The sequence below is a fragment of the Manis pentadactyla genome, chromosome 3 (assembly GCF_030020395.1).
Source record: "Manis pentadactyla isolate mManPen7 chromosome 3, mManPen7.hap1, whole genome shotgun sequence".
Lineage (NCBI taxonomy): Eukaryota > Metazoa > Chordata > Mammalia > Pholidota > Manidae > Manis > Manis pentadactyla.
This window is the reverse complement of record NC_080021.1, coordinates 92,955,610-92,971,096: the sequence shown is the minus strand read 5'-3', so window position 1 is coordinate 92,971,096 and position 15,487 is coordinate 92,955,610. Positions and strand designations below refer to the sequence as shown.

At 44.9% G+C, this 15,487-nt stretch overlaps 1 protein-coding gene across 1 annotated transcript; it reads left to right on the top strand.

Moving 5' to 3' along the window:
• Window positions 1–1,864: 1,864 nt before the first annotated feature.
• On the top strand, window positions 1,865–13,045 carry LOC130678840 (aldo-keto reductase family 1 member C15-like). The gene is made up of 9 exons (XM_036888249.2): window positions 1,865–2,015; window positions 3,482–3,649; window positions 4,453–4,569; window positions 5,428–5,505; window positions 6,270–6,392; window positions 9,314–9,423; window positions 10,245–10,410; window positions 12,022–12,104; window positions 12,834–13,045. Exons 1-9 carry the CDS (start codon window positions 1,929–1,931, stop codon window positions 12,874–12,876), a joined length of 975 nt encoding a protein of 324 aa, XP_036744144.2. The 5' UTR covers window positions 1,865–1,928; the 3' UTR covers window positions 12,877–13,045.
• The last annotated feature ends 2,442 nt before the right edge of the window (window positions 13,046–15,487 follow it).

The window sequence follows — 15,487 nt, the reverse complement described above, 5'->3', positions numbered from 1 at the left end:
GCAAGCTCCCAGATTCTATTTCAGCCAATTGGGACCCAGATCCTATTTCACCCAATTGGAGCTTGATCTCTCTCTCCTCTCCAGTCAGCAAGGAGCTCACCCACCACCCTTAGACCCTGCTAATTGACCAGAGCCATGACCTATCACCCCACCAACTACCCCTAGATCCAGCCAATCAGCCAGAGCCACGACCATCACCCCACCAACTGCCCTAGAACCACATAAAACCTTTGTGGTATTGAAACTCGCTCTCTTTCTCTGGCATCTTACCACTGCGTTGGTGTAGATGAGAGATTGAGCTCAAGCTAGCTTGAATAAAGGCTCTTTGCTTTTTTATCGGTGTTGGCTCCTTGGTGGTCTTCTGGGATTCACGACTTTGGGCACAACATACTTACTTAGAGAGAAAATGTGTAGGCAACCTCGGGGAGGAAAGACACCTTGAAAGGTTGAAGTTTTATTTAAAGAGAGAAAGCACAGACTCAGAGAAAGGGGAGCATGGGCTACTTCAGAGAGAAGGGCACTGAAAGATTGGGTAAAAGTTAAAGTTACACACTTAGAAAGTGCGGGCAACCCCAAAGTTTGGGGGTTCCCCCTTTTAAGGGTTTTTTAGGTATGTGACAAATAGCTATGGGTGTGGACTTGTTAAGTGATCTCAAGATGTTTATCTCTGATGAGACATTAAGTCTCTTCTTATCAGTCTTCCAGGTAGTTCTGCAAAATTAGCTTAACACAAGAGATTTACTGCTCTGGACCCCTCCTAGGATAGCAGCTTTCTGGTCTGGGAGCCTATCAATTAAGACTGTCTGCCCTGCCTCCAAGGTGGGCTGAGTTGTCTGTTTGCTGAAGAGTCTGTTAAGAATCTTACCTCTTAACTTCTTGGGTTTTTTAAATTGCAATTTAAGCTTCCAGATGGAATCTTCCTGTCTTTATTGTGCTGTTTATAGGTGGGCCTTTTAGCAGGATAGAGTAAATCTTACAATGGCATGATCTAATTGACATAGTGAAGACATGGGCTGTGCTCAGGTACTTTATCTGGGGAATATTCAAATATTCAAGGCCAAGTTGCTTTTGACCTTTTGAGCTTTAATTGATTAATTCTAACTCTGAGTCTTTTCTAGCTTTCTAGTTTTAACTGGTTAACTTTGAGTCCTGTCTGGTGGGCTTTACTGACCTTATTCTCTTTCCACCCCACTCATATCTATTTTCCTGCCCAACATTAGGGTCAGTAGGAGTTCAGGAGGCTGATGGGAATGAGGGGGGATTGAGCAGACTGTTCCAGAAAGAGGCAGGAGCTGATACATGGCTAAAACTACACAAAGGCGTCCTGGAGCTCAGACAATTCTTTTGCTTCCAAAAAATTCAAAGAAACAAGACAGAGAATTCAAAGGTAGAATAAGGTCTGATCCAGGGAAAAGGATAATGAAATTCCCTAAGGACTTTTCTTGCATGTGTGTTCAGGACCAGGCACAGAGCTCTGTTCAAGGAACTCTGAATAATATCTTTTTTGGTGGACATTTTGGACCAAATGAAGGGTGAGGATATTAACTAAGGTCCTGAGGTACAATTAGTATTTCAAAATGATCAGCCTAATGATTATTATGCATCTTGTCAGGTAAATCTGCTGATGTTATCAGGGACAATTGCCATGGTTAATTTTTATTTTTAAACTTAGGAGTCAAGGGTGAGCAATGCTGAAGAGAAAATTCAAACTCCTGTGCTATGCATGAAATTCCTGTTGCCACTCCTGTGAGATATACCTGGAGAGACAAGAGAGACTTACAAGGAAGTCATCAGCCTATTCACTTCCCAGTCCCAGGTCCACACGTAATTGCACTGGGTATAAATAAAGCTGGAGCCTTGTTTCTTCCTTGGCTCTCAGTCACAAAAGGGAGGGAACGCAGTCAGCACAGCCAGGCCCTAGCACAGTGATGGATCTCAAGCACAGTCATTCTGTGAAGCTTAACGATGGGCACTTCATGCCGGTGCTCGGACTTGGCACTGCTGCTTCCGAGGAAGTAAGTAGAAGCCAGGCAGCTGGAGGGTTGAATGGAAATAGCCAAGAAAAGGTGGTCAGCAGCTGCATGTGCCCACACCTGGGACACTCAGGGTGGCTTGGAGGGACCCGCTGGGCCTCCATTTCATGAGCTGCCTTTGCACTGAGTGAAACAAGCTGATGATGCTATGGATTCAGAGCAGAACATTTTGAGGGTGGATTCTCTTTATTATTATTATTATGTTGGTTACTGAAAATATACTGGTTGTTCTCCATGTATTTTGGGCACTTGGCATGACTTACCTTTAATTGCAGGATAACTGCTCTGGATATGTACTGTGCCTTTGCTTCTTTCTTATGTGTTTAAAATCCGAGCTCAGGCTGCTCTTCCCACACTGAGCAGCCACCTGAGGCAGAGCCACTCTGCCCTCTGCTAGAAACACCTGTTAGGCAGGGGCCCAGGAGGAAAGGAACCCCCACAGGACCATGTGGTAGCAGCTTTGCTGTCAGTGTGTTGGTGCAGGAGGTTTTATATCACGGAAACCTTTGTCCGAGAAGAAGGCACTATTCCTTCAAGGGTTAGGTGTTTGCAAAGGAAGACAGAGGGGCACAGAGTAGCAATGGAGATGGAATCAGGCTTCTCACCAAATGTATTACCCACATGGTGAGTGCAGTGCATGTAGAGTGCCCAGCTCTGGTCACAGGGAGAGGCAGGGGTAGCTCTGGGTTATTAGGAGCTATTGTCTGCATAAATGATCGAGAGCAGGACACTCCATCTTGGTAGAGGTGGGACAGGAGCTATCAACAGCAAGTGGCTGCCAGTCTCCTTGCAATGACATGGTCCCCCTCATACCCGCCATTACGCCTCAGCACAGGGGTTGCCTATTCTAGAGACATGGGCCACTGCTAATGGTCAGATTCCCAGGTCCTCAGGGCCTAGCACAACATCAGGCACACCTGGAGGCACTTAATAAATGCTTGTTGCATGAGAGCACCTGAGTGAGGAAGGATAGGAAACAACCAGGAATGACTTAAAGCTGAATTTAAAAGCCCAGTTGAGTGGACACTGGATGGAGGATGAGTATTTGGACTTGTTTCCCATTCTAAGCTGAAAACAGATGCTCTGATCTCTCTTTTTTCCATGTATGTCACCTCCACACCACCTTCACCTCCATCTTCATCCCCATCTATGCCTTTAGAAGCTTTCTCCAAGTGTCAGAAGATTTCCTGTTAGCTACTTTCTTACAAGGAATTCTTTACTGATTGAACCTTGAGTTTCCAGTTTCCCTGGTGAGGCCCAGGTCACCAATTCATTCCCGTGTGGAGTGTAGCCTGTGCTCCCAGAGTTCAGGTTTGGTTCCCAGGCCACAACCACCAACCAGGGCACTAGGAGACCCACAGTAAGAGCTGGGGAAATGCTGTTAAGGAAATAAATTGCTTCTGTGTGAATGGGGCTGCTTACCAACCCTCCTACTTTTTATCTTACAGGTTCCTAAGAGCAAGGCTAGGGAAGCCACCAAAGTGGCTATTGATGTAGGTTACCGCCATTTCGATGCAGCCTATGTCTACCAAAATGAGGAAGAGGTTGGCCAGGCCCTTCGAGAGAAGATTGCTGATGGCACGGTGAAGAGAGAGGACTTATTCTACACCACCAAGGTGCCATGGGTCGGGATGGCACAGGGGCTGGCAGGCTGGATATGTTATTTAGGAAAAACAACAACTTTGGTTTTGGTGTGAATAGTTTGCCTCCTAATGCTGTAAGGTCCCTTACAGAAAATCAGAAAACAGCAAATGCTTGTTTTAGTCTGATGTGTCTGAACAGCAGTGAGCACTGGTATTTCAAAACCAGTTGATTCCCATACCTTCCATATGTGTTGGACAGACTGAGCAAGGGGCCACAGAGGAAGCCACTCTGATTCCATGGCAGACTCCCTTAGGACAGATCCATGTGCAGTGGACAGTTATTTTGAAAAGGGAGTCAGACTCGGAAACACTTCTGCAAGTCAGCATTGGGTGCCCTGACATTTGTAAAGTTTCTTAGGTGGAAACCCTGCTCCAGTGTAAAGAGGTCTCTACAGAATCATCTGTGTGCACGTACCTCAGAGCTAACATGTCTTTAGATGGGGCCCCTCAGCAGGACTGTTTGCAGGCATGGATTGTAGGACAACAGAGCCCATGGCCTGGCCTGATCTGCCTTGACTCCTTCCAGAGATGACTTTGAATCTCAGTCTGCTTTTCCTACCCATCCCTTTTTCATTTCATTTCCTTTAAGTCACTCATATAAATGCCAGAGCTGGTTAAGAATGTCACTGACACTAGGAACAGCCGTGCAGCCCACTGTTTCTTCTGATCTTTAGACCACAGTAGATTGTTTTGCTCCATTTTCTAAATAGGACGTTTGGTTTGGGTCCCAGATGTGGGAGATCACAAGCTGTTTTTATTTCTCTCGGTCACTGTAGCTTTGGGCTACTTTCCTCCGACCAGAATTGGTCCGACCAGCCCTGGAAAGATCGCTGAAGAAGCTTCAGCTGGACTATGTAGACCTCTTCCTTATCCACGTGCCAATCGCCATGAAGGTTAGATTTGGGTTTCCTAGTTCTGGTTTCTGAGACTGTTTCATCACTGATATTGAACTTCTGTTATCTCATTCTGACTACAATTCCCAGCAGCCTTCCTGAAAGAGGTGGGACTTAGTATGGTAGACGGAAGTGCTGAATGACTACATCTTCATGTCAGTTATGTCACTTCCCCACTGATAAGTTTTTGTCTTCATCCTATGCCTTCAGACGGAGTGAAACTGTTACCTCCAGCCTCTGTCTTAGAGCTGGGGAGACCACTGGGCAGGTGTCAGTGAAATGCTGCTGTCTGTTGGCCCTTAGGATTAGTGTCCTTGGGGTGAGGAGTTAGGGCAGATGGCTGAGGTACGACGGGAAATCCCACCTCCCTCGGACCTCTCAGCCCTGACAAGATGAGGCTCCCTGGGATGGTCTGCATTGCACAACTGGGCCCTGCTGGGCCTCACTGATCCAAACTCTCATTCCAGAGGACTTTGGATGATGTGTTTCTTATCCCAACTATCTGAGCTGGGTTACCTCATAAATGGGATAAAAAACACATTGCATAATACTAACGCTCAGTTCTGTCATCCACACCAGGCTGTCCTTCTGAAGGAAGATCACTTCCACCAGCAGGAGAGCCATTCTCAGTGAGGTTTAGGGGTGTTTGGGTGGGAAGGTACAAGTGATTTGCTGTTGACTGTCAGATGATTTGGGGACCCTTTGCCCCTCGTCTTCTCTTACACACTTCGTCTCTGTCTCTTTCTGTCTGATTAGTAACCACAGCCTCGTGCAGGTGGCCTGACCAAGTGCCTTCAGCCCCAGGAAGGCCATTCATAGACAAACCCTTCTTCATCCTCTGTCGTGTCTGTATTCCAGCCTGGGGAGGAGCTTTTGCCAAAGGATGCCAGTGGAGAAATTGTTTTAGACACAGTGGACCCGCGGGACACGTGGGCGGTAAGTACTGGTCCTGACACCAGGAGGCGCCGTGCAACCATGCAGAACGCAGTGGGTCCGGGTCAGAGGAAGGGGGCTGTGGGCGCATCAGTCTGCCCTCGGCCTCCTGCTGGGCTCCTCTGTACCTCAGTGCTATCATCTGCAAAGCAATGATGAACAAGGTCTATTTTAAGATAAACTTGTCTGGATCTTAGTGGTTGTTTCTTTGCCCCATCGAGCAGGGTGAGCCTGACTCCGTCTAAGGGGGATGCTCAGAAAGCAAATTTGAGAGGAGCTGGAGCTCTACCTGGGACAGATAAGCACCACCAGGGTGAGGGGAAGAGCTGTTGTCTGACTTAGAGAAGGTGGAAGCCAGGACTTGGGTACACCATCCCAAAGACTCCTTTACCATTCCAGGAAAGAAGCACAAGGACCCTCTCTTAGTGAGAGTTTCTTTTTGGCCTTGACTAGATACCATTTGTCAAAGAACTATTCCTGCCTGACAGTGAAATAGGCACATGGAAGAGGGCAGGAGGCCAGGGGGACATTTAAAGCATATTAATATCTACTTACTGTCCTGGCTGTGCATGTAATAGACTCTAGGAAACACCATGTGTTTACATAGCAATACATTAGATGACACAATAATATATTAAAGCAATAAAACTGTTGGGTTCAAATTGTCATATTACGTTAAAACAGATTTCCAGCTTTTAAAAAGTTCCATGTGAAATGAAAGGGCTAACATACATTAAGGTTTTGTCACCTGTTTCCTTCCTCCCCAGGCCCTGGAGAAGTGCAAAGATGCAGGTCTAACCAAGTCCATCGGGGTGTCCAATTTCAATCACAAACAGCTGGACATGATCCTGAACAAGCCGGGCCTCAAGTACAAGCCCGTGTGCAACCAGGTGAGCACCCAGCCCACCGTGGACTCCTTATTGTGTGCTCTGCACACCCTCTTCCTTAACTAACAGCCCCCATTAGTTCATGATGTGGACAGTATAGATGATTGTTCCCTCGTTGCTGTACAAAGTTCCATAGGAGGAAGTTTGGGTGGGGTGGGAAACTTATGTTTCCATGACTCGCATGTGGGCTTGAGGTTCCTGTGAGCCACCTGAAGGCACAAGCCAAATGGGCACATGGCCAGACTGATCTGGAGCTCAGGAAGGCTGTCAGGCTTAGAGGGGCAGATTTTGGAGGTGTAGGTTTATGGGTGGTAATGAAACTCACAGAAACGGGTTAGCTCCCCCCAGAAAGGTCACAGAATGAACAGGAGGAGGGCAGGATGTCAACATGTAAGGATCAGGCAGGGAGGCACTGGTTTGGGGATTGAATACGAGTTTCCAGGCAGGAGGGAGGAAAAGAGGAGAGTGTGGTGAGGGGACAGCCAGAGGAGAGGGCAGAAGCGGTTTAGGGAGCCAGGGGTGGGGCCCGCTGAGGAGCAGCCCATCCCCCAGGGATGCAGTGGACATGGACCTGCCTCCACTGCTTTATGGGAAGTCCCGCTGGAGCAGGTGCAGAGAAAGCACAGGAGTGGAGAGTGAGGAAATGGGCAAATCACAACAGAAATACTTTTTAAATGTAACTCCATATGCTGTGGATCCGTGATATTGTAGATGTTGCCAGCTGTGATACTGAATAGTTGCATGGCCCTTTTGTAAAACAGTTTGAAAATCATGCAAAAACCATTCATATAGTTATATTTTATACAGTGTTTAAATACTAGGAATTATCTGTGGAGAATAATTCAAAATATGTTGACTTATATCCCTGTTACCCTCCTTCATTCCCTGCTTCCTTTCTCTCCCTCCTTCTCTTTTTCTCACAATTAATTTGTGATAGACACTCAGCATTTTTCTTCTTAAATTTTTCCTCACAATTGGTTTTACCGACAAATTCCTGTGATACAGTTTGACATGACTGTGTTCTCTACTTCCTGTAATTTGGAGGTTAGATCCACAAGCTTAGTCCCATCTATGTGTCATTGTAAACTTGTGAAATTTAAAAAATAGGACATTTCCCACCCAGCATAGTTACTGTTCTTTTTTTTTTTCTTTCTTTTTTCTTTTGGTATCATTAATGTACAATTACATGAGCAACATTATGGTTGCCATACTCCCTGTATTATCAAGTCCCCACCACATACCCCATTACAGTCACTGTCCATCAGCACAGTAAGATGCTATAGAGTCACTCCTTGTCTTCTCTGTGCTATACTGCCTTCCCCGTGTGCCGTCCCCCACATTATGTGTGTTAATCAGTATACCACTTAATCCCCTTATCCCTCCCTTCCTACTCACCCTCCCCAACCCCTTTCGATTTGGTAACCACTAGTCCATTCTTGGGTTCTGTGAGTCTGCTGCTGTTTTATTTCTTCCATTTTTGCTTTGTTCTTATACTCCACAGATGAGTGAAATCATTTGGTACTTGTCTTTCTCTGCTTGGCTTATTTCACTGAACATAATACCCTCTAGCTCCATCCATGTTGTTACAAATGGTAGGATTTGTTTTCTTCTTATGGCTGAACAATATTCCATTGTGTATATGTACCACATCTTCTTTATCCATTCATCTACTGATGGACACTTAGGTTCCTTCCATATCTTGGCTATTATAAATAGTGCTGCGATAAACATAGGTGTGCATATGTCTTTTTGAATCTGTGATCCTGCATTTTTAGGGTAAATTCCTAGGGGTGGAATTCCTGGGTCAAATGGTATTTCTATTTTGAGTTTTTTGTGGAACCTCCATACTGCTTTTCACAATGGTTGAACTAATTTACATTCCCACCAGCAGTGTAGGAGGGTTCCCCTTTCTCCACAACCTCGCCAACATTTGTTGTTGTTTGTCTTTTGGATGTTGGCCATCCTAACTGGTGTGAGGTGATATCTCATTGTGGTTTTAATTTGCATTTCTCTGATGATTAGTGATGTGGAGTATCTTTTCATGTGCCTGTTGGCCATCTGAATTTCTTCTTTGGAGAAGTGTCTGTTCAGCTCCTCTGCCCATTTTTTAATTGGCTTATTTGCTTTTTTGTTTGTTGAGGTGTGTGAGCTCTTTATGTAATTTGGATATCAACCCCTTTTTGGATATATCATTTATGAATATATTCTCCCATACTGTAGAATGTCTTTGTGTTCTACTGATGGTGTCCTTTGCTGTACAAAAGCTTTTTAGTCTGATATAGTCCCACTTGTTCATTTTTGCTTTTGTTTCCCTTGCCTAGGGAGATATATTCATGAAGAAGTTGCTCATGTTTATGTCCAAGAGATTTTTGCCTCTGTTTTTTTCTAAGAGTTTTATGGTTTCATGACTTAAATTCAGGTCTTTGATCCATTTTGAGGTTACTTTTGTGTATGGGGTACTGTTCTTATTTAAGATCACTTTGTCCCCTTTATGGTCAGTAGGAGCCTCTTCAAGTGAGCTTCCGAGTCCTTGATGTACCACAGCATCTTCTCTATCTGCTTTGCTTTTCACACTATTAGACATTCTAGTGTCAATTCATAGGATTTTTTGCCCAGACATGGCATCAGCTTATTTTCTAAGGAATCTTGGTTTTTCTCAGTGGGTAAGGCAATTAGAGACTACAATCCAAGCAGAACAGTCTTTAATAATTTTTCAACACTAATAAAAAACAAGAAGAAAATTGTTTAATGTCCTTGAAAACTGATAGCACATGAGGTGTTTCATAAGGTCCATGGGAGAGATTACCAATGTAGATGATAGAGTGCATGTTTTACTGTGGTGTTAGATATTTCTTCAAAGGGCTTCTCAAGCTAAATGTAACTGGTTCATGCACTCTTATACCCATTGGTCTTGGCATTTACAGGTGGAATGTCACCCTTACCTCAACCAGAGCAAACTCCTGGAATTTTGCAAGTCCAAGGACATCATTCTAGTTGCCTACAGTGCTCTGGGGACCCAAAGAGACCTAAAGTGGTAATGAGAACATTATGTATCAATATATATATATACATTATATATACATATATTGTCAGCTATATTGGTGATGAGACACTTTTTTCATTAAGTGTTACAGTGTTCTTATGGATATGTTCAAACATAAAAGCATAGACAAAGTAAGGTAGTGAATTCTCATGATCCTTCACTGAGCTTCCACCATCTCAACATTCTTGGTTCTTGTTCACCCAATGAGCAAACCCCACTCCAAATATTATCTTCAGGTGTGTTATTATGGCAACATTTATACAGCTTCTCACATCAATCTTACTGTACAATATTTTGAGAGATGGATGGGTTGTAACCTACACCTTGTGGAGATACAGAACACTTCCACCTCTCCCAGGAGTCCATTGGTTCCTTACCAGACAATTCTTCCTCTCCATTTCTCTGATTCCTTTTTTCAACTTCGATTATGGGGTGTTTCCCAATGCCTGACTCATGTATAAGAGCAGGCATAGAGCATGTACCCTTTTGCATCTGGCTTCTCTGGTCACACCCGTCTGTGGAATGGATCCATCTGCAAGTGTCTAGATCATTTCTATTTATTGCTGAGTAGTGTTCCATTATGTGGACACAAACAGCACAAATTGTCTCTCTGTTCACCTATTAATAGAATTGTTGCTTGTTTCCAGTTTGACACCATTATGAATGAATCTCTGTGAATGTTCATCAAACTATTCTAAGGATACCAACCATACATAGCTACTTCTCTCAATTGCCTGGGGAATTTGGGGAAAAAGGGCCAGCATCACTAGATTTCCAGTCCTTAACCTTCAGTCTGTGTTTTCTTTTTTCAGGTTGCCAGAGGATAGCCCACATCTCTTGGAGGATCCAGTCTTGAAAGAAATTGCCAAGAAACACAGTAGAAACCCAGGCCAGGTTGCCCTGCGCTACCAGCTGCAGCGGGGGGTGGTGGTCCTGGCCAAGAGCTTCAATGAGAAGAGAATCGAGGGGAACTTCCAGGTACAGGCCAGCAGTCCCTCCCAGTGAGGAACGCGTGCCAGAACCAGGGCCGTGTGTGTGTGTCTGTCCTTGCAGCATGCAAACATGTCCCTTCATCCCACCCACCTCTCCCTGGGTGCCATGGGGGCAGGGGGACGAGGGAACACTAGCCTCAGGGTCCTAGGTTTTTTAGGTCTCGGTCTTGACTTTGCCATGTCCTTGTGTGACACTGAGCACTTTGTGTCTTTGCTGTCCTTCTCGGAGTCCTTCTGTGCGGTGAACCCCTTTGACAACCCTGGTTCTTCTTCTTTGTGTTTGGATTTGTACAAACAATTTGTATTTCAGGATCAAACCCAAATGGGATTAGCTGCTATGTTGAAACATCCAGGAACCCATAGTACTTGGCATGGCTCTGTTAGGGAGGCTGTCCTGGCCTGGTTAGCCTACCTGGCATGTTTCTGTGTCAGTGTGCTCTCTGGACTCAAACCCCACATGTACGCCTCCCCAGGCCAGCTCTCAGCACCTTCCCCCAGAGGAGCTCTCGGCAGGTAGCAGGCTAGATTTACACTTCTAGACTGGTCAAATCAGCAAATGAATTGGTGGTCTCCACAACTCTCCCCATATATCCCCAGTGCTTTGTTTCACCCAGGGTCTCCAACTTCATCATGAGCCTCTAGAGAATGGTGAAAACTGCATCAGCTCTACCTGTTTTAAGATGACAGCTAAAATTTCATCATGACTTTAACATTTGCAAAAGATGACATTTGGATCCTATTATTTATGATTTATTTGTTCCAAAACCTACAGGAAAATTTAAGCTCATTGAATTTATGGAACTACCTAGTAGGGAAATCTAAATCTCATGGTACAACCAATCAGGAAAAAACTCAACATGTTAATACATATCCCCATGGCACTGTATACATTTTAAGACGAGTGACAGAGAGAGAGATAGATAACAGATAAAGGCACTGAATTTTCCATGAAACTGTCCCCTGGATGAAATACTGAGCTTCTTGCTTTTGTATTTCTTACCAAAAATCTGTCTGCTTTGCCATTACTGGACTGTCTAGTAGGGGCTGTGTGTTATCAAATAAAAACAGATCAGAACTTACATAAGAAAGATTTATTTGAAAGATGGAACTCCCTGAATGTAAGATCTGTGAGTGTGTCTAATGTCAGTAGGAAATATTTTCCTGTTGTGAGAAGAATAAGTTCATCTAGGAAGAGAGTGGTGGGTGGAGGAGAGCTCTGAGAACGCTCCCTGTGGGGTCACCAGGTTGTGGAGCAGCCTTACGGGGGCTGTTCGTCCTTCCACGCTGTGCTAAGCTCATGGTGTGTCAAGTTTGAAGAGAGGGAGGCAAACCTGAGAGAAGTTTGGTCCGGTCAGCAGGTGTTTTGCCTGATTGTCCAGTGGTCCCTTTGTTTGGGGAAAAAAAGGCTTTTTTTTCCTTTTCAGTTGCAAGCACCTCACTTGTAAAGGTGTGGGGTGGATGAGACATAAGCCTCTCATTTATGAAGTGGAGCAGAGGAGAGGGGTGGAAAAGTGCAGGCAGAAGGGCCCTGTCTCCATCCAGCTGGCAAGGCCCCTGGTTCCCAGGCAGAGGCCATCTGATCTCTCCTTCCTTTTAGGTTTTTGACTTCGAACTGACTCCAGAAGACATGAAGGCAATTGACGGCCTCAACAGAAATTTCCGATATTTTAAAATACACTTGTAAGTGACCTAAGTGTTTTTCACAAGTGGTTTTCTGTTGCGTGGAGTATGTCAGAGGCACTAAGCTTCCGGAAATCAGGGAGGCAGGCCTGCTCTCCGGTGTAGGAGTGACACAGGAGCCCCCTGCAGACCTCAGACCAGGGGTCAACTCCAGGGCCTCGTCTGGGACCCAACAGTAAGCCGAGCCCGGCACAAGCTAGGCCAGAAGCAAGCCCGCCAGCACTTGCGTCCCTGAATTCACTGCTGCCTGGGCCTCCCCTGCGCTGAGGAACTTGCCCTCAGGCGGCTTTCCCATTAGATACAGAGGCGCAGTGCTTGCGGCCCACTGCACTTCCAGGGGTCTGTGGAAACTGTCCATCTTTCATTCCTTTAATAACGGAAAAAAAAGATTATGTTAATAGAGACTGAGTAATAATGAATCCAGCATAGATTGTATTCAGGTTTACTCTAGCACAATTGTAAAATTCCTATTTTATGGGGTGGTGGCATCAGCTGTGCCTGGGGGCTGTGGGCGCCCTGCTGCGGCCCTGCTGAGGCCCTGCTGCTCTGAACGTGGGGGATGGGCTGCAGGGGCAGTTTGCCCTGGAGGCGTGGGAGTGGGCGGGGCTCCGGGCGCGAGGGCGTGGTTGTCACTCAGAGATTGGAGCAGGGCCTGAAGCTCCCTCAGAGAAACCCTCTCTTGGGCAGTGAGACAGAGCTGCTGAGCTAAGGTCCTGCTTTCTCTTTCAGTGCCGTCCATCACCCTTGGTATCCATATTCTGAAGAATATTGACCGTAAGCGATCACCACAGGCTCTACCAGGGTTTCTAGCTTCCAGGGTGTGGACACGATTTCTGTACCTGCTGGAGGTGATGGAAAGCAGTGCCTATGGTTTCAGGGACTTGCCTTTATATCTCTAAATAAAATAAAAAAGACTCCAAAATAAGGATGTTTGTTTTTCCTGATAATTAAAATAATACATACAAATTACAGAAAGTTTGGATGATAAAAGGAAAGGATAGAGTATAAGATAACCTGAAATAAGCCCATTTAAAAGTACTTAGCAGTTAGTGCATTTCCCTCATGATTTTCTATACAAAGTGTGTGTTTGTATTTTATATATAAAATTGAAATAATTTTCAACATAGTTTGTACATTAAAGAAATAATTCAGCATGAGTATTTCTTCAAGCTATCAAGTATTATTTTAAAATTCCAATACTATATTTAGTTTTTGGTAAATCAGTGCATCATATTAATTTATGAATTCCTTGATCATCTGCCTATGTTTTGGCATTTTGATTAGTTCCTGGTATTTTGCCATTCATTCTTTTATTTATTCAACAAAACTCTAGTGACCATCCTTTCTGTACCAGTCTTTGTTTAATCAGTAAATGAAATAGAAAAGAATTAAATTAAAATAAGAAAAGTCTTGAGTGTGTATCTGGTGGAGGAAGAAGAGTCGCTGAAATAAGGAGTATTTAGCTGTCAGAAAGTGGCAAGTGCCACTGGGAGATAACTCAATATAACCGCTGATATTTGTGCACATGTGATAAACTAAGGCACCAAGCACTTCATTCTGCACAATTTTTTTCAAGAAGTTTGTTCAGCCAACATCATGGAATACAGAGACAGTGACTTCATCCAGTGAAATGGAAGGCGTGCTTATTTAATGAGTGAGGGAAGTAGGAAATAAGGTCTAGTCAGTCCACAGTGGGGAGTGTGTGCCATGTAGATTTTTGAAAGGACTTTGATGCTGAGAGAAATGGAGAATGATACTGCGAATTCTGAGCAGAGGAGCTGCATGAGCTGACTTGTTTAAAAAGGATCACTCTGGATACCCTATTTTAGGGCTCTCTATAAAATTCAGGTAGAGAGAATGCTGACTTGGATATAGTATGAACAGACAAGGTGGTCAGAAGTTGTTAGAACTCGGATTTATTATAAGGGTGTAGTCAATGCAGCTCTTTAACCAAGTGAAGTTTTTGTGAAAGGAACAAAAAGGAGCCAGAGTTGACTCCAGGTATTTCAGTTAGGGAACAGGAAGGAAGAAGTTGTTATTTTCCCAGGTGGAGATGACGTTGGAGGTGCATATTTTTGTGGGGAAATCCTGAGTTTAATTGTAGACATGTTTGGTATGACTATTATGCCCCCAAGTGAAAATGCAGTGTATATGCTAGTCTCACGTTAGTGGAGAGGCTTAGACCAAAGGGATGTTTTTGGGATTCACCAGAATATAGTTGCCACTTAGGGCCATGGAAGCAGATGGTCAGGGATTAGGTAGAGTGAGTGTGGACAGAGAAGAGAGGGCCCGTCATTAAGAGATTGGCAAAGGAAGCTAGAGGAGGCCGGGTGCTGCAGGAGGCAGTGGGGAGGTTGTTCTGTCCCAGGCAGCAAATGAAGGGAGTGATTCAGGGATCAGGAGTGAAATGCTACTGACAGGACAAGTAAGATGAGGAGGGAAAACTGACCATTGGATCTGACAACTGATTGTCACAATGTTGAGAAAAATTGGATAGAGAAGTGGAGGCCAGAGCCTAAATAGACTAAGCTCAAGAAAGTGGGCAGAGAGGAACTAGAGTCAGGCCATAGAGAGTTTTCAAAGAATTTGCTCCAAACAGGTTCACAGGACTGGGCCATTGCTTACAAAGAAAATGGAGTCAGGTGAGGGTTTCCTAGGATGGGAGAAGTAGCAGCCTGCCTCTGCTCTCAGGAGCACTCTGGTCGAGAGAGAAAATTAATGGTACAAGAGTGGGTTGAGAGAATCGCTGGAATCGCGTCTGTCTGAGTTTCCTGTGGTTGCCATAACAAATTACCACAAACTGCCTTGAAACAACACCTTAGGAGGTCAAAAGTTAAAAATCTGGGTCACTGGGCTAAAAACAAAGGTCAGTGAGCTTGCATTCCTTCTTGAGGGTGTAGGGAAATCCATGTCCTTGCCTTTTCCAGATTCCACAGCCCACCTCCTGTCCTCTCTCGGGGACTCCGCTTCTCCAATGCCAGCTGCACTCTCTGTGAGTCTCTTATCTATGCTTCTTTCCCCTCCTCTCCTGTGTAGCTGTAACTCTCCAAGGTCCACCTCTGTGGAGGTTGTGATGACACGGGGACTAGCCGGATAACCCAGGAAGATCCTGCCACCCCATGATCCTTAATCCCATCTGCCAGGTCCCTTTTGCCAAGCAAGGTGGCATAGCCCTGGGTTTCAGGAGGTAGGGCAGTGTGGCCTCTGTGGCCATTATTCAGTCCACTACACTCCCTCCCTTTGTGGTTAACTAGGGGCAAGTAAGCCTTAGTTTTACAGTATTTCAAATAGGAATAATTAGATCAGCAGGTTCTAAGTACTGAAACTTTATGGATATATACCTAGGATATTAAGTACAAAGGCACATTAATTAAAAATGGTTC